The following is an 18,967-nucleotide window of genomic DNA, read 5'->3' on the forward strand; positions in this document are numbered from 1 at the left end:
TGGACAGGTATGGACCCATTAGCTTCTATGGGGCTGCGAACCTGATCGTAGTCAGCTAATGACTATGATTGGGTCATTTTCTCAGCGCATCAGATTTTTGACGCAGACTGAAAATCGTGGTCCGACTTTATTTTCAGTCCGTGTAAAAAATCGAATGCCCTAAGAAAACGAGGCACAATGGGCAACAGTGGGTCCCGAAGGACCCCATTATAGTCAATGGGATTCATTGGGCGCCGCTGTTTTTCAGCGGGAGTAGTGGAAAAAAAAGATGGCGCAAGCAGTATTTTTTTCTCCTGCTATTCTTCCCGGCGGCCGTCACACTACTTATTTTATAAGCAGAATTCTACTCTGGAATTTCACTGCAGAAAATCTGATGCAGCAGCCTCCCATTGTTTCTAAAGGGATTCTGCTGCACCATTCACACTGCGGAATTTCCGCAACAGAAGTTCCACTATGTAAATTCCGAATCCCAGAACATGATTATTTATTTTTTAAATCCACTCTGAAATGCATTGCTGTCTATGGAGACGACACATTCCGAGTGGTCCTAGCTTTACTGCTATAACGGTTTTGTACCACTTTTGGATAGTATTGACTTTTTTGAATGCTTTTTATAAAAAATAAATTATATATAAAGTAACCAAAAATAACTAATTCTAACAATTTGCTTTAGTTATTTATTTTTTTACATTTGCGCTGTTTACCATATTTTAATAGTTGGACCATTTCTCCACAGATCCTCTTTAAGCTAGAGCTAAAAAAAAAAACTTTTGGCTGATCACACCTGACATAACACAGAGTAATGTTTTGTCCAAATTTTTTGTTGAGGGTGTCTGGGGGCTGGAAGATTGTCAATATTGCTTATTTTGAAGTAGATCTATCAAATGGAATGGATTCTGGTGAAAGTGTTTAAAGCTCCTTTTTTTTGGCGATAAAAAGACAGTTTAAAATAATAACAAGTTCCATATACTGTCAGAAATCTGAACAAATGCAAAATTATGTTAAAAAACGTATGGTAACCGCTTGAAGGTTACAACAAAAACCACATGCGGCGACTACACAATGAGATCGGGTCTCAGAAGGCGAGCTTGAAGTCTGACCCATACCGCCCATGTGATTGATCACATGGTCATGACATCATCAAAGGTCCTTTAGCAGCTCCGGCAAACTGCAGACTGGAGCTCTATTAAAGGAAACACGTGACCTCCACTTTCCTTTTTTTTTCCCTCCCTCCCCCAAACTCCCATCAGCCAACTGTTGTCACATAATACACAACCTTGAGCCTGACTCCTCCTAGACACGTGACCGATCACATGATATCCTCAAAGGTCCTGGTATCGATCTGGCATAATTGTGGCTTGTATTTATTGTTGTTATGTTTTTATAATGATCATATACATATAAGACATCTATATGCGGTGTGTACACAGTGTATTGCTATAGTGTTGCTGTGTATATTATGTATATTATTAATATGTATTGTAGTGTATATCTATAAAGTGTGTATTATATCAATTATGTTTATATATATAGTACAGTATCTCACCCTTTATCGCAATTTCAATGGGTTATCAAAAAATGGTAAAAAATCTAGCTGATGTCTTCTAGAAACAGTAGCTTAATTCCATTGAAGTGAATGGAGCCGAGTTGTAATACCACATGAAAACTGATGACAGGTGTGGTGCATTTTTGGGGGAAAAGCAGCTATGTTTTTTTTTATTTTTTTATCCTGGATAACCCCTTAAATCAGTGGTCTAAAACTGTTGCCCTCCAGATGTTTTCAGACTTCAACTCCCAGCATGCCGTTGGCATGCTGGGAGTTGAAGTTTTAAAGCATCTGGAGGGCCACAGTTTGAGACCACTGCCTTAAAGAGCTCCCACCATCCCTTTTTTTTTCTGTCCCTGCCTATTGCCCATCTATCCCTAACCCCCTTTACTATATTAAAATGCCTTTTTTGTCTGCCTGGTAGTGTGCTCACTTACCAGGCAGACTTCCCCAGCAGGTGCGACGTCATTTATTCCTGCAGGGGGCCGACTTCCGCCCTTAGTTCACCTATACAGTTTACCTCCAGCTGTTTCACCACTACAACTCCCAGCTTGCCCTGACATCTATTGGCTGTCAGGGCATGCTGTGAGTTGTAGTGGGGAAACAACTGGAGGCACACTGTATAGGTGAAAACAGTATCTGTGTTACGGCGATGGCCGCAGCTGCCCGAAAAAGACTAAAGTGCAGGGCAGTCCCAGCGACGCATGAAATTCCACGTCACAACGGGAGTCGGGCCGGCGTGCGAGGCTAGGGAGTCTGCGCGCATCCTCTTTGTTCAAAGCGCTCGCTCCTGCCTGTCTGATTGACAGGCACTGAGCGAATGCAGCCTGACTGAATTCGGAACAATGCCCGGCAGGGAACGGTCCGAATCATAGGTGTGCGCACGGGGTGTGCCTGGGCACACCCTAATCAAGCCCAGGCTCCCGTCAAATTCGGGATATCCAGGGAGCGTAGGAATCGGGGGGGCACATCCCCCCCCAGAAATTCATGCAGGGGGACATGCAGAAATTCATGCAAAACTACAACTCCTAGCATGCCCGGACAGCCAACGGCTGTCAGGGAATGCTGGGAGTTGTAGTTTTGCAACATCTGGAGGTCCGTAGGTTGAAGACCAGTGCTCTAGTGTTATTCAAAGTGCATATATAATTAGGTGTTACTGTTTTTTTTTTTTGTGTAAACTGCGCATTCATAAACATAAGATGCATAACTTTGCCTTGATGTCAGGACCCTTCTTGTATAATTGCACAAAGTCCTGTGTATTACATCGGGTCCCTATATTAGCACCAGGTAATGTATTCACTGTTCACTTTATTGCAGATGTCCCAACATTGCGCTATTGCACTAGTGCCCGTCACTCCATTTCCTAATCCACACATGTACACAGCTTCCTTGTTATGCATTGGCTGCAGATTGTATAACACTATGCCATTGCACTTCGTTGTTTCCTAGGTAGTGGTAGCTGGTTTCAAGTATTTGGGCTCCGTTCACATTGCCATAGGTGATCCTACATGCTTTAATTAATCAGGGATCACGTTGTAGCGTGTATTCTTCTAATATCGCTTCCCGGGCCACCAGTGGCGGGCACTAATGCAATAGCGCAGTGTTGGGACGTGAACAGTGAATACATTACCTGGTGCTAATATAGGGACCCGGAGTAATACACAGGACTTTGTGCAACTATACAAGGGTCCTGACATCAAGGTAAAGTTATGCATCTTATGTTTATGAATGCGCAGTTTACACAAAATGTGAAACAGTAACACCTAATTATATATGCACTTCGAATAACACTAGAGGCTCTGCATCTATGATTGTATGAAGTGACTCTATCAGTTGCTCTATTTGTGAACTAAACATACAAAGTGTGAAGTAACACTGTGTATTGTGATCTGACTTTGCCTACATGCTATCTACCTAGCTATCAACTACCAATCCACCTAGCTACCAACTGGCCTAGCTAGCTAAAAACCAACCTACATACCTTATAGGCACTGATTTGAATAGGGACCTTCCATATGATAAAATATACCTTTTATTAAGTTCCATTTAACCCCTTAACGATGAAGGACGTAAATGTACGTCCTGATGACGTGGTACTTGACGCACCAGGACGTACATTTACGTCCTAAGCATAACCACGGGCATTGGAGCGATGCCCGGATCATGTTCGGCAGGTCCCGGCTGTTGATCGCAGCCAGGGACCCGCCGGTAATGGCGGACATATACGCGTGCGGCGTGAGTTTGTGCTTTAGGGTGCACACCCTAATGCAATAGGCTGCGCACGCCTATGGTCCGAATTCATCTGTGATGTCACAGCAGGCTGCAGCCAGCCACTAGGAGGGAGACCCCTAGTGGCCGGATTTAAAAATCAAAATAAACTGTTTTAATCACAAAAAAAGTAAAGTAGATTAGAAATATGTTGTAGTACTTCAGTACTACAACATATATAAAAAGTTCATGACAATACCCATTTAAATGATACAGTTGTCAAAAGAGGAAGGTCCCTGCATACAGATCTATGCAGGAATCCTATTCACCTTACTAATCCCCCTGGAACTCCTATTCTTAAGAAAACCAGGTCTCCTGCCAGTCTCTCAATCCTCGTCCACCTCATCTTGGAGCATGTGACCATTGTGTCAAATTATTGGCTGCAACGAGCCCCCAATCTAGCCAGTGGATCCCTCCTGTGGTCACATATATTGTGTCTAGAGATATGAGGACCAGCAGGGACCTGGAATGGGAGTAGCAGGGGATCTGCAATGTGAGTATGACTGCTCTTATTTATTTTACAATAACCCTTAAAAAAACATGCAGCTTTTGGCTGTCAGGGCATGCTGGGAGTTGCAGTGGGAAAACAACTGGAGGTACACTGTATAGGTGAAAACAGTATCTGTGATGCCCGCAGCTGCCGCACGTCCCGCTCCCCCGAGCCCCGCCGTGCAACCCGGTCCGACCGCAACGTGGTGTGCATGCACCCTAACAGTGTTTCCCAACCAGGGAGCCTCCAGCTGTTGCAAAACTACAACTCCCAGAATGCCCAGACAGCCTTCGCATGCTGGGAGTTGTGGTTTTGCAACAGCTGGAGGTGCCCTGTTTGGGAAACACTGGGGACCACTCACTCCAGTGCACTTTTAGTTTGCCCCTTTATGACGTCACGTTTCTACTCCCAGCATGCAGCGCGGGGTGTGTTTCTATCTGTGCTCAGGAGGAGTGTTGCGGTTTCTGTTCCCCGATAGACCAGCAGCCATACTTCCAAGCTATACCTATAAGCGGACCAAACACTCACCAGAGTCGGCGCCGCACTATGGAGTCCACTCTACTAGTCAGTATGCAGCCGGCTGGGCGTAAAGCTCGCTCATTGGTTGACGGAGCTGTCAATCACACACGCTCGGCCTGGGGCTTGGTCACGTGGTGTTTAGAACTCGCGCTTTGAATGGAGAGCGCTCGCTCCCGCCTGTCTGATTGACAGGCAGGGAGCGAGCGCAGCCTGACTGAATTCAGACCGATTCCCGGCCGGCATCGGTCCGAATTCAAGCGTGACGTCACGCCAGGCTGCAGCCGGCCACTAGGAGGGAGACCCCTAGTGGCCGGTTTTTAAATGTAAGTTAAACTATTTTAATGAAAAAAAATAAAATAAATGTATATTAGAGATATGTTGTATATAAAAAAAAAAGTTTGGTGACAGTGCCCATTTAAATGAAATATTTGAACCATTCCTCTTTCCCCTCAGGTTCTTTTAGGAAGAAAATAGTTAGTTTCCTGTCTGACCTACTAAGGATGGACGAGGGCAGAAAACAGATGACTGAGCATATATTAAAGCTCACTATAGAGATAATCTACTTGCTGACCGGAGAGGTGAGGGATTCTGGGATACTTTTCATTTTATTTCTTAGTAAAGCAAGGGCTTTGGCGAGGTAAAGCAAATCTATACTGTAAAATGAATGTCTCTCTCCATACACAGGATTACATTGTAGTGAAGAAGATAACTGATGAAGATAAAACATATAGTGGATACCAGGTTCCTCTCCCACATTCACTGACACATAAGGGAAACGACTATCAGGAGATCCTGGGACTTATCAACAAGATCACTGAGCTGCTGACTGGAGAGGTGAGCGCTGGGATAGAGTTGTCTGGAGTAGGGAATGAAGGGGTTTAAACGTATAATTTACACCAAAGAATAGCTAAAGATATGACCAGAAAGAAGAGGGAGATTTTGATCCCACTTAAAGTTGTACTCTGGTGAAAAACTTTTTACATTTTTTTTTTTAAATCAACTGGTGCCAGAAAGTTAAAAAGATTTGTAAATTACTTCTATTAAAAAATCTTAATCCTTCCTGTACTTATTAGCTGCTGAATACTACAGCGGAAATTGTTTTCTTTTTTGAAACACAGAGCTCTCTGCTGACATCATGAGCACAGTGCTCTCTGCTGACATCTCTGTCCATTTTAGGAACTGTCCAGAACAGCATATGTTTGCTATGGGGATTTCCTTTTACTCTGGACAGTTCCTAAAATGGACAGAGATGTCAGCAGAGAGCACTGTGCTCATGATGTCAGCAGACAGCTCTGTGTTTCAAATGGGAAAATTTTTTCCACTGAAGTATTCAGCAGCTAATAAGTACAGGGAGGATTAAGATTTTTTAATAGAAGTAATTTACAAATCTGTTTAACTTTCTGGCACCAGTTGATTTAAAAAAAAAAAAAGTTTTATCACCGGAGTACCCCTTTAAGAGCTCTAGTAAGACCACATTTGGAATACTTAAAGTTCTTAAAAAGGACCCTGTCTCAGCCCGTGATTGGCCGACCGGGCCATCACTGCTCAGCACATGGAGGATGTGTATTGGAGCGCTTAGTAGGAAAAAGCAGTGTCTTAAAGCGCTACTTCGGTTTAAAGGGGTACTCTGGCGCTTAGACATCTTATCCCCTATCCAAAGGATAGGGGATAAGATACCTGATTGCTGGGGACCCCCGTGATCTTGCACGCCACACCCCGTTTTAAATCAGTCCCCGGAGCATGTTCGCTTCGGGTCTGATAACTGTCGATCACGGGGCCGGAGCGTTGTGATGTCAAGGCTCCGCCCCGTGTGGCATCACGCTCTGCCCCCTCAATGCAAGCCTATGGGAGGGGGCGTGACAGCTCCGGCCCCGCGATCGACTGTAATCAGACCCGGAGCGAACACGCTCCGGGGACTGATTTTATACGGGGTGCGGCGTGCAAGATTACGGGGGTCCCCAGCAGAGGGACCCCCGCGATCAGGCATCTTATCCCCTATCCTTTGGAATAAGATGTCTAAGTGCCAGAGTACCCCTTTAAATAAACTTCTCCCAGAGAATAGGGGTCTGATCGCGCAGGGCGTCCGACCTCTGTGATCTCCCAAACAGACCCCCGCCTCTCACCTCTGGACACTGCTTTTCCCCACTGAGTGCTCCATAACACCGGCCCCTATCTTCTGAGAAGGCCTCCCTGTGCTGAATGAGTGACAGCTGGTTCGGCAAAGAACAGATTGAGATGGGGTTCCCTTTAAGACTTTTTTGTAGCGCATCCTTTTGAAGGACAAACACAGTATTCCAGATGTGGTCCCACTAGAGCTCTCTCCAGTAGGATCACAGTCTTCCTCTTCCAACTGGTTAACAAAGTAACTTTAAAAATGTATCTCTTAAAATTAAAATGAAAGATAATATGCTGTCAATGTGCAAAATTTGTCTTCCACCAAAAAAGTATATAGGTGAAGAACTGACAAAGTCAAACAATTCCAAATGCACTTTTAGGCACAAATTCTCCCCTTACTAAATTTTGTTAAAACATGGCAAAGGCAATATATAATAATAGGAAAAATGACCCATGAATGTAAATCGTGTTGTTATATGATGCTAGGAAGTTTATTGTTTTATTCGTATATCTGTAGTATATGCAAGGCATTATATAGCGGTGTGGAAGAAACCACTACCGTATATACTCGAGTATAAGCCGAGTTTTTCAGCACAATTTTTTGTGCTGAAAACGCCCCCCTCGGCTTATACTCGAGTGAACTCTCCACCTGTCAATCCCTTCTCAGTGGTCTTCAACCTTCGGACCTCCAGATGTTGCAAAACTACAACTCCCAGCATGCCCGGACAGCCATCGGCTGTCCGGACATCCTGGGAGTTGTAGTTTTGCAACATCTGGAGGTCCGCAGGTTGAAGACCACTGATGAAGGGATTGACAGGCGGTGATGATGAAGGGGGGGGGATGATGACGAGGGGGATGATGACAGGGTGATGATGACAGGGTGATGATGACGGAGGTGTTAATGATGGGGGTCTGGATGATGACAGGCGGTGATGATGAGGGGGGGGGTGATGACAGGGGGGGATGATGACATGGGGGGATGATGTATTTCCCACCCTAGGCTTATAGTCGAGTCAATAACTTTTCCTGGGTTTTTGGGGTGAAATTAGGGGCCTCGGCTTTTATTCGGGTCGGCTTATACTCGAGTATATACGGTAAATTATGGGCTGTTGTTGTATCTAGCTATATGGCAGCCAGAGTCATTCAGGAATTCCAGAGTTGGCTGTTTTTCTCCACTGAGTTTGTATCTTGGTGTGTATCAGGTTCCTATGAGGTGTCAGGATGTCACTGTGTATTTCTCCATGGAGGAGTGGGAGTATATAGAAAGACACAAGGATCAGTATGCGGATGCTAATATAAAGACTCATCAGACTCTACTATATTCAGGTAAGAGGAGATCCTCCTTGTCCTTAACTGCAACGTTTTGTACTCAAATCAGAGCTTGAGAATAGTTTGTACTCCCATCTGCTTTTATATTCTGTTGATTTCTTTGCTTTGTGTTTTCATTTTTAAGCTTCTTTTGTAATAATTACTATAAAATACAGTATATTACTGTAATAGTAAAAAACACTGCATCAAAAACTGTGGTATCACTGCAATATACTGTTTATAGCACAGTATTATACAGTGGTCCCTCAAGTTACAATATTAATTGGTTCCAGGACGACCATTGTATGTTGAAACCATCATATGTTGAGACCAGAACTCTATGCAAACCTGGTAATTGGTTCTGAAGCCAACAAAATGTCATCCAAAAATAGGAAAAAGTGAGGATTAAAGAAAAATAAGTAGATAACTAATACAGATAAAGCAAATCCTTACATATAAAAGTAAGAAAGATCTGCTGGCAGCTGTAATCACTGTCTATGTCACTGTTTCCCAATCAGGGTGCCTCCATCTGTTGCAAAACTACAACTCCCAGCATGCCCAGACAGCCGTTGGCTGTCCGGGCATGCTGGGAGTTGTAGTTTTGCAACAGCTGGAGGCACCCTGGTTGGGAAAGAATGGTTTATGTAGAGGACAGGAGCTTCTTCAGGGTCCTATACAGTACACACAATGTCCCAAATGGAGCCACCCTTACTTGGTGTCCAAAAGGAGCAGCTAACCCTGGCAGAGGTAAGGAGTAGTAGAGAACTTGTAGTTCCTCCCTGTACTGCGGGGGGCGCTACCAGACCGCCAGTCGGTGCATGCACTTCAGTGATATATGTGATTTACCAGTGAATGCCCATTCTGATTGGTCAGTTCCTCCAGTTGTGACACGTTTCGCAGACCTGGACTGTCTGTACATTGTATGTTGAGTCTGGTTTCAAGTTATGATGGTCCAGAAAAGACCATTGTATGTTGAAACTATTGTATGTTGAGGCCATTGTAAGTTGAGGGATCACTGTATATAGTACAGTATCTCACCTTTTATTGCCATTTAAAGGGGCACTCTACCCCAAGACATCTTATCCCCTATCCATTGGGGACCCCGCGATCTCCCTGCTGCACCGATGTTCGTTTAGAGCATCGGGTGAATGACCGAGGCCCGTGAGGTCACAGCCACGCCCCGCTCGTGACGTCACAACCACGTCCTCTCAATGCAAGTCTATGGGAGGGGGCGTGACGGCAGTTCACCCCTCTCCCATACACTTGCATTGAGGGGGCGTGGCTGTGACGGTCTTCACGCCCCCTCCATATAGGCTTGCATTGAAGGGGTGTGGTTTTAACATGAGCCTTCACCCCATATCGCCAGTCATCCAGCACGGAGTGAAGTTCGCTCCGTGCACCGGATGTCTGAGGTGCCGCAGCCAAGATCACGGGGATCCCCAGTGATGGGACAACCGCAATCAGACATATTATCCTTTGTATAGGGGATAAGATGTCTAGTGGCGGAGTACCCCTTTAAATGGGTTATCCAGGTGGTAAAACATATAGCTGATTTCTTTTAGAAACAGTGTTTGTGTGTGGTATTGTAGCTCAATTCCATTGACGTGAATAGAGCCAAGTTGTAATACCACATGCAAACTGATGACAGGTATGGTGCTGTTTTGGGAAAAAAGCAGCTATGTGTATTTTTTTTTTTAATCCTGGATAACCCCTTTTAATGATAGTTGTCAAAAGAACAAGCTCCCTGCATACAGATTTATACAGCAGATTTATACAGAAATCATTCACCTTTCTAATCCCCTGGCACTCCTATTCTCCAAACCTGGTCTCCTGCCAGTCTCTCAATCCTCATCCACCTCATCTTTAAGCATGTGACAACTGTATCAAATTTTTGACTGCAATGAGTGGTGGCTCAATTGGAGCACCTCTGCTCACAGTTGTGTGAAATCACTGCCCTTTTCTTATTCATCCTCCCCCAACGGATTTTTAAGTACAGTGGGGGAAAAAAAGTATTTAGTCAGCCACCAATTGTGCAAGTTCTCCCACTTAAAAAGATGAGAGAGGCCTGTAATTTTCATCATAGGTATAACTCAACTATGAGAGACACAATGAGAAAAAAAAATCCATAAAATCACATAATTTTTAAAGAATTTATTTGCAAATTATGGTGGAAAATAAGTATTTGGTCAATAACGAAAGTTAATCTCAATACTTTGTTATGTACCCTTTGTTGGCAATGACAGTCAAACGTTTTCTGTAAGTCTTCACAAAGTTTTCTCACACGGTTGCTGGTATTTTGGCCCCTTCCCCCATGCAGATCTCCTCTAGAGCAGTGATGTTTTGGGGCTGTCGCTGGGCATCACGGATGTTCAACTCCCTCCAAAGGTTTTCTATGGGGGTTGAGATCTGGAGACTGGTTAGGCCACTCCAGGACCTTGAAATGCTTCTTACGAAGCCACTCCTTCATTGCCCGGACAGTGTGTTTGGGATTATTGTCATGCTGAAAGACCTAGCCACGTTTCATCTTCAATGCCTTTGCTGATGGAAGGAGGTTTTCACTCAGAATCTCACAATACATGGCCCCATTAATTCTTTCCTTTACACAGATCAGTCATCCTGGTCCCTTTGCTGAAAAAGGCCCAAAAGCATGATGTTTCCACCTCCATGCTTCACAGTAGGTATGGAGTTCTTTGGATGCAATTCAGCATTCTTCCTCCTTTAATCATAACAAGTTGAGTTTTTACCAAAGTTCTACTTTGGTTTCATTTGAATATATGCCATTCTCCAAATCCTCTTCTGGATCATCCAAATGCTCTCTAGCAAATTTCAGATGTGTCTGGACATGTACTGGCTTAAAGGGGTACTCCGGTGAAAACTTTTTTTTCTTTTAAATCAACTGGTGGCAGAAAGTTAAACATATTTGTAAATTACTTCTATTAAAAAATCTTACTCCTTCTTGTACTTATTAGCTGCTGAATACTACAGAAGAAATTATTTTCTTTTTGGAATGCTCTCTGATGACATCACGACCACAGTTTTCTCTGCTGACGTTATTATAATAATAACGCTTTATTTATTGTTGTTCTTAGTGGGATTTGAACCCAAGTCTCCAGTGCTGCAAGGCAGCAGTGCTAACCACTGAGCCACCATGCTGCCCTTAGCATACATCTGCTATGCATGGTTGCTAAAATGGAGAGAGATGTCAGCAGAGAGCACTGTGTTCGTGATGTCATCAGTGTTCCAAAAAGAAAGGAATTTCCTCTGTAGCATTCAGCAGCTAATAAGTACTGGAAGGATTAAGATTTTTTAATAGTAATAGTAATTTACAAATATGTTTAACTTTCTGCCACCAGTTGATTTAAAAGAAAAAAGGTTTTCACCGGAGTACCCGTTTAAGCAGGGGGACACGTCTGACGCTGCATGATTTGAGTCCCTGGCGGCAGAAGTGTTTTACTGATGGTAGCCTTTGCTAATTTGGTCCCAGCTCTCTGCAGGTCATTCACTCGGTCCCCCTGTGTGGTTCTGGGATTTTTGCTCACCGTTCTTGTGGTAATTTTGACACCACGGGGTGAGATCTTGCGGGGAGCCCCAGATCGAGGGAGATTATCAGTGGTCTTGTATATCTTCCATTTTCTAATTATTGCTCCCACAGTTGATTTCTTCACACCAAGCTGCTTGCCTATTACAGATTCAGTCTTCCCAGCCCGGTGCAGATCTATTTTGTTTCTGGTGTCCTTCGACAGCTCCTTGGCCATATTGTAGTTTGGAGTGTGACTATTTGAGGTTGTGGACAGGTGTCTTTTATACTGATAACAAGTTCAAACAGGAGCCATTAATACAGGTAATGAGTGGAGAACAGAGGAGACTCTTAATGAAGAAGTTACAGGTCTGTGAGAGCCAAAAATCTTGCTTGTTTGTAGATGACCAAATACTTATTTTCCTCCATAATTTGCAAATAAATTCTTTAAGAATCAGACAATGTGATTTTATGGATTTTTCTTTTCACATTATGTCTCTCATAGTTATAGGTATATCTATGATGAAAATTACAGGCCTCTCTCACCTTTTTGACCCCTTAAGGACATAGGGCGTACGGATACGCCCTGACGTCCTGGTAGTTAAGGACACTAGTAGTTAAGGAAATTCCGGTCCCCACCGCGCACCGGGCGGGGACCGGACCGAGATGCCAGCAGAAATCCCCCCAAATGCCAGGAATCACCGCAAATTGCTGATAAATTCAGATCGGCGATTCTTGGTGACCTGATCGTCCGGAAAATAGGGATGATCAGAGCTGTCAGAGACAGCCCCGATCGTCCTGAAGGATAGGAGGGAGGTGGCAGGGGTGCCACCTCCTCCTATCTCCTGCCATTGGCCGAATCACAAGGCAGGGGCGGGGGGTGACAGTTGAGATCCCTGCTATGCCCACCCCTGGAAGTCTGGGCAGAGCGGGGAAGATGGCTGCGGGGGCCGTTGAGGCAGGGGGACCGGCGGTAGATACCTGGAAGACGCGGGGATCAGGGACCGGCGAGTGGAGCAGGCAGGGCCAGATCATCATTGGCACTCATGGAGCGCCTGCTCCGGGCCCCGTGCCCACAGGGGGCCCCCCATCACATTCGGGGCATCCCTGTGTCCCGAAAAATCTTTTCAGGACACAAGGATGCCCCGGTTACCTCTCTGCGACCCTGCGTTAACTTTAAAAATGCAGGGGACGCCGGGAGGTAGCGCACGCAGAGACATCACTGATGTCCCGTGCGTGTGCCCATAGAAGAGCAGAGCGGGACAGTGAGGAGGACGCCCGCATGGTAAGTCACCACTCACCAGCACGTCATCTTCAGTGTTCTGACCACCGCTCCTCCGGTCCCAGGACCTATAGGCCATAGCAGTAGATCGTGACCCCGGACTGGAGGAGTGGTGGTCGGAACACTGGGGCAGTATATGGCTGAAGTATATACACTGTATATGGCTGAAGGCTGTATGTCTGTGGGGGAACTAAACTGCACCTAATGTGGGGAACTGTACTGCACCTAATGTGGGGGAACTGTACTGCACCCCTAATGTGGGGGAACTGTACTGCACCCCTAATGTGGGGGAACTGTACTGCACACCTAATGTGGGGGAACTGTACTGCACACCTAATGTGCGGGGACTTTTACTGCACCTAATGTGGGGGAACTATACTCCCAACCTAATGTGGGGGAACTATCGGGAGGGCTATCATAATGAAGTGCTCCGTCTTCCAGGCAGCCTTAATCTGGCCCTGGGAGCAGGCAGCTTGGAGGACCAGCAGGCAAGTGGAGGCAGCGTCAAAGGCAGTAGTGAAGGTTGCTGTAAAGTGACCTTCACTGCTGCTTCTATGAGTTTCAAAACTGTGCAGTGGTCTCCAAACTGTGTCCTTCCAGATGTTGCAAAACTACAACTTAGCATGCCCAGACAGTCCAGGCATGCTGGGAGCAGTAGTTCTGTAACATCTGGCCCTTCAGATGTTGCAGAACTACAACTCCCAGCATGCCTGGGCAGTCTGGGCTTGCTTGGAGTTGAAGTTTTGCAACATTTGGAGGACTACAGTTTGAACACCATTACACAGTGGTCTCCAAACTGTTCTCCTCCAGTTGTTGCATAACTACAACCCCCATCATGCCCTTCGGCTGTCTAGGCATGCTGGGAGTTGTAGTTTTGCAACAACTGGAGGCACACTGGTTGGAAAACTTTGTCTGTTTCCTAACTCACTGTTTCCCAACCCCTGTGCCTCCAGCTGTTGCAATACTATAACTCCAAACATGCATGGTCTGTCAGTGCATGCTGGGAGTTATAGTTTTATAATCCAGCACAATTATCAAAGCAAATAATCCACAGACAGGTAGGATATATTGAAATAATCTTCTGACACCAATACCTCGGAATGGTTTCCAATACTTTCCGATTTATTCTTTAAACTTCATGATTCACATTTTCATAGTATAAGATGTAAGTAATTCCATATAGCAAGATGGATAAAGCACATACCTCGGTCAGATGTGAATGTACATTTCCCGCTGCAAGTTTGAGATGCAAATTTTCTGTTGCAGCTCAAACTCCCAACGGGAAACTCGCTGTGAACCTCCGCCCATGTGAATGTAACCTTAAAACACTAACTACACTAACAAAAAATAAAAAGCAAAACACTACATATACACATACCCCTACACAGTTACCCCCCCCCCCAATAAAAATGAAAAATGTCTGGTACTGCACTGTTTCCAAAACGGAGACTCCAGCTGTTGCAAAACAACAACTCCCAGTATTGCCGGACAGCCATTGACTGTCCAGGCATGCTGGAAGTTTTGCAACAACAGGAGGCACCCTGTTTGGGAAAAAATGCCATAGGGTAATTTTGGTATCGGAGGCAAGTGTAATTCTTGCGTCCGGGTCTGTCCCTATGCAAATCCCACATTTTTGCCTCAAATGTGCATGGTGCTCTCTAATTTCAGAGCCCTGTCATATTTCAAGGCAACAGTTTAGGGCCACATATGGGGTATTTCCGTACTCGAGAAATTGACTAACAAAGTTTGGGGGTCTTTTTCTCCTTTTACCCCTTATGAAAAGGTAAAGTTGTTGTTAAAAAAAAAAAAAAAAAAAAAAAAAATGTACACTAACATGCTGGTGTTTGCCCCATACTTTTCATTTTAACAAGAGGTAAAAGGAAAAAAAGACCCCCAAAATTTGGAACGCAATTTCTTCTGAGTACAGAAATACCTCATATGTGGACGGAAAATGCTCTGCGGGTGCACAACAAGGCTCAGGAGTGAGAGCGACATGTACATTTGAGGTGATTTGCACAGGGATGGCTGACATAAGCGCAAAGAAAAAACACCCACATGTGACCCCATTTTGGAAACTACACCCCTCACGGAACATAACAAGGGGTATAGTGAGCCTTAACACCCCACAGATGTTTGAAGAATTTTTGTTAAAGTTGGACGTCATTTTCACAAAAAGCCCCCCCAAAATTTGTAACTCCATTTCTTCTGAGTTTATAAATACCCCATGTGTGGATGTAAAGTGCTCTGCTGGGTGCACTACAGGGCTTAGAAGAGAGGGAGCGCCATTGCGCTTTTGGAGAGAGAATGTGTCTGGAATTGAAGGCCATGTGCGTTTACAAAGCCCCCATGGTGCCAGAACAGTGGACCCCCCCACATGTGACCCCATTTTGGAAACCACCCATCACGTAATGTAATAAGGGGTGCAGTGAGCATTTACACCCCACAGGTGTCTAAAAGATTTTTGGAATAGTGGTCCATGAAAATGAAAAATGTAATCCAAAGATCTGTCAAACGCCAGTGGGGTGTAAATGCTCACTGCACCCCTTATTACATTCCGTGAGGGGTGTAGTTTCCGAAATAGGGTCACGTGGGGGCCTCTGTTCTGGCACCACGGCGGGCTTTGTAAACGCACATGGCCCCTGACTTCCATTCCAAACAAATTCTCTCTCCAAAAGCCCAATGGCGCTCCCTCTCTTCTGAGCATTGTAGTTCCCCCGCAGAGCACTTAACATCCACACATGGGGTATTTCCATACTCATAAGAAATGGGGTTACAAATTTTAGGAGGCTTTTTCTCCTATTATCCCTTGTGAAAATGAAACATTTGGGATAACACCAGTATTTTTGTGGAAATTTGTCAAACACCTGTGGGGTGTAAAGGCTCACTGAACCCCTTGTTACATTCCTTGAGGGGTGTAGTTTCCCAAATAGTATGCCATGTGGGCTTCTTTTCTGTTCTGGCACCATAGGGGCTTCTTAAATGCGACATGCCCCCCAAAAACCATTTCAGCAAAATTTGCTTTAAAAAAAGCCAAGTGTGACTCCTTCCCTTCTGAGCATTGTAGTGCGCCCGCAGTGCTTTTGACGTCCACACATGGGGTATTTCCATACTCAGAAAGGATTGGGTTACAAATTTTGGGGGGTATTTTCTCCTATTACCTCCTGTAAAAAATTGTAAATTTGGGTAAAAAAATGCATTTTAGTGGAAACATTTTTTAATTTCATTTACACATCTGACTTTACCGAAAAGTCGTCAAACACCTGTGGGGTGTTAAGGCTCACTGTACCCCTTGTTACGTGCCATGAGGAGTGTAGTTTCCAAAATTGTGTGCCATGTGTTTTTTTTTTTCGCTTTTATGGCATCAGAGGAACTTTTTAAATGCGACATGCTCCCCAAAAACCATTTCAGCAAAATTCACTCTCCAAAATCCCATTGTCGCTCCTTCCCTTCTGAGCCCTTCAGTGCACCCACAGAACACTTTACGTTCACATAAGAGGTATTTCCTTACTCGAGAGAAATTAGGTTACACATTTTGGGGGTCTTTTTCTCCTTTTACCCCTTGTAAAAATTCAAAAACTGGGTCTGCAAGAACATGCAAGTGTAAACAAATGAACATTTTTAATTTTCTCCTTCAATTTGCTGCTGTTCCTGTAAAACACCTTAAGGGTTAACAAACTTTCTGAATGTTATTTTGTATACTTTGGGTGCAGTTTTTATAATGGGGTCATTTATGGGGTATTTCTAATATGAAGGCCCTTCAAATCCACTTCAAAACTGGTCCCTGAAAAATTCTGATTTTGAAAATGTTGTGAAAAATTGGAAAATTTCTGCTGAACTTTGAAGCTCTCTAATGTCTTAACAAAAGGGAACTATCTTAACATTATAACTACAAAAGTAAGTCACTCTTTTTCAGAAAAAAACAAAAAAAAAACAAACATGCACTCACTTATTACTTACATCATTGCGATACATTTTCTCTTCTATCCCCCACCGATTTCTCCGGTGGACTCGATATACATCTGTCCATGCCTCCTTCCCTCACCTATGTATTGCTCGCATGCACTGCTCACCATCATAAACCACCCAAAGTAACCTCATTCCATGGTACAGCACAGAAGTCGCTCCATCACTTCACCCAGCCATCTGCTCTCCCTCTTCTTTCTTCTGCTTTTAGCTGCTGGGGACATTGCTCCTAACCCTGGCCCACCTTTCACTAATATTTGCTCTACATAACCAGCCTCTTGCGGAACCACTACAAATTTCAACTGCGCTCTTCTAAACTCTCGATCTGTGTGCAATAAGCTCACCCAGATTCATGACTTATTTCTCACTAATTCTCTTAATCTGCTGGCTCTCACAGAAACATGGATGCAACCTTCTGACACTGCTTCTCTCGCTGCTTTATCTTATGGTGACCTTCACTTTTCTCATACCCCTAGATCTGACACCAGGCATGGTGGAGGAGTTGGGGTGCTTCTAGCCCCACAATGCACTTTTCAAGTCATCCCCCCCATTACCCTCACTCACATTTCCCTCTTTTGAGGTCCACACCCTCAGGCTCTTCCGCCCATTGTCTCTCAGAGTGGCGGTCATCTATCGTCCTCCTGGTTCTCCCCAAATGTTCCTGGATCATTTTGCCACCTGGCTCCCTCACTTTCTTTCCTCAGAAACACCTACACTCATCATGGGTGATTTTAATATCCCCATTGATACCCCAATCTCCTCTTCTGCCTCTCGGCTTCTGTCTCTAACCTCCTCCTTTGCCCTTTCACAGCTTACTGACTCTCCCACACACAAGGATGGGAATACACTGGACTTGATCTTCTCTAGACTTTGCTCTGTCTCTAAATTAACTTACAGAAACCTGCGTGCCATAAACACTAGTCAATTTATAGACATTCTACAATCTTCACTATCACTAATCTCTTTTCTATCCTGCCCTAATCTAGCAGCCAAACATTACCATGACACCCTATAGTCTACCCTGGATCAAATGGTACCCTCTAAAACATGAACCTCCCGACACAGACGGCAGCAACCCTGGCACACGCTAACAACCCGCTTTCTCAGGCGATGCTCTAGGTGTGCTGAACGTCTGTGGAGGAAAACTAAGACTTCTTCAGACTATCTGCACTATAAATTCATGCTTAAATCCTATTACTCCGCTCTTCATCTCGCCAAACAAACATATTTTACCTCCCTCATCTCCTCTGTCTAACAACCCAAAACGCCTTTTTGACACGTTCAACTCTCTCCTTCGGCCTAAAATACAGACCCCAATCACTGATCTCTGTGCTGAAGACCTGGCCAAATACTTCAAAACTAAAATCGATGACATTCGTGATTAAATTCTCTCCCAGTCCCCTAAAAGTTCTGATCCAATTCCCAGCCACGTCTCCTCTTCGGAGGATGAGGTTTCCAGGCTCCTCTCCTCCGCCCGCCCCACTACCTGCTCTAGTGACCCCATGCCTTCACACCTCATCTAGTCTCTCTCTCCTTCTATCAGCTGTCACCTAACTAAAATCTTTAACCTCTCCCTCTCTTCTGGGGTCTTTCCCTCCTCTTTCAAACACTATCATAACCCCACTATTGAAAAAAACATCTCTGGACCCGTCCTGTGCAGCCAACTATCGACCCGTCTCAAATCTCCCCTTTATCTCCAAACTACTGGAACGCTTGGTCTACTCCCGCCTTATTCGCTATCTCTCCGAGAACTCTCTCCTTGACCCCTTACAGTCTGCTTTCCGCTCCCTTCACTCCACAGAAACGGCCCTAACCAAAGTCACTAACGATCTTCTGACGGCCAAATCAAATGGCAATTTCTCTTTACTGATTCTCTTTGACCTCTCTGCGGCTTTTGACACTGTGAATCACCAACTCCTCCTAAGTAGTCTCCGCTCCATTGGTCTCAAGGACTCTGCT

At 44.7% G+C, this 18,967-nt stretch overlaps 1 protein-coding gene across 1 annotated transcript in view; it reads left to right on the forward strand.

Moving 5' to 3' along the window:
* The first annotated feature begins 3,348 nt into the window (after positions 1–3,348).
* Positions 3,349–18,967, forward strand: part of LOC130283197 (oocyte zinc finger protein XlCOF7.1-like) — a 105,314-nt gene continuing 89,695 nt past the window's right edge. Inside the window, exons 1-3 of the mRNA XM_056532402.1 lie at positions 3,349–5,401; positions 5,508–5,657; positions 8,141–8,264. Coding sequence (XP_056388377.1) covers positions 5,243–5,401; positions 5,508–5,657; positions 8,141–8,264 — 433 coding nt within the window. The 5' untranslated portion in view covers positions 3,349–5,242. The remainder of the gene's footprint in view (positions 5,402–5,507; positions 5,658–8,140; positions 8,265–18,967) is intronic.

This window comes from Hyla sarda, chromosome 7 (assembly GCF_029499605.1).
Source record: "Hyla sarda isolate aHylSar1 chromosome 7, aHylSar1.hap1, whole genome shotgun sequence".
Classification (NCBI taxonomy): Eukaryota; Metazoa; Chordata; class Amphibia; order Anura; family Hylidae; genus Hyla; species Hyla sarda.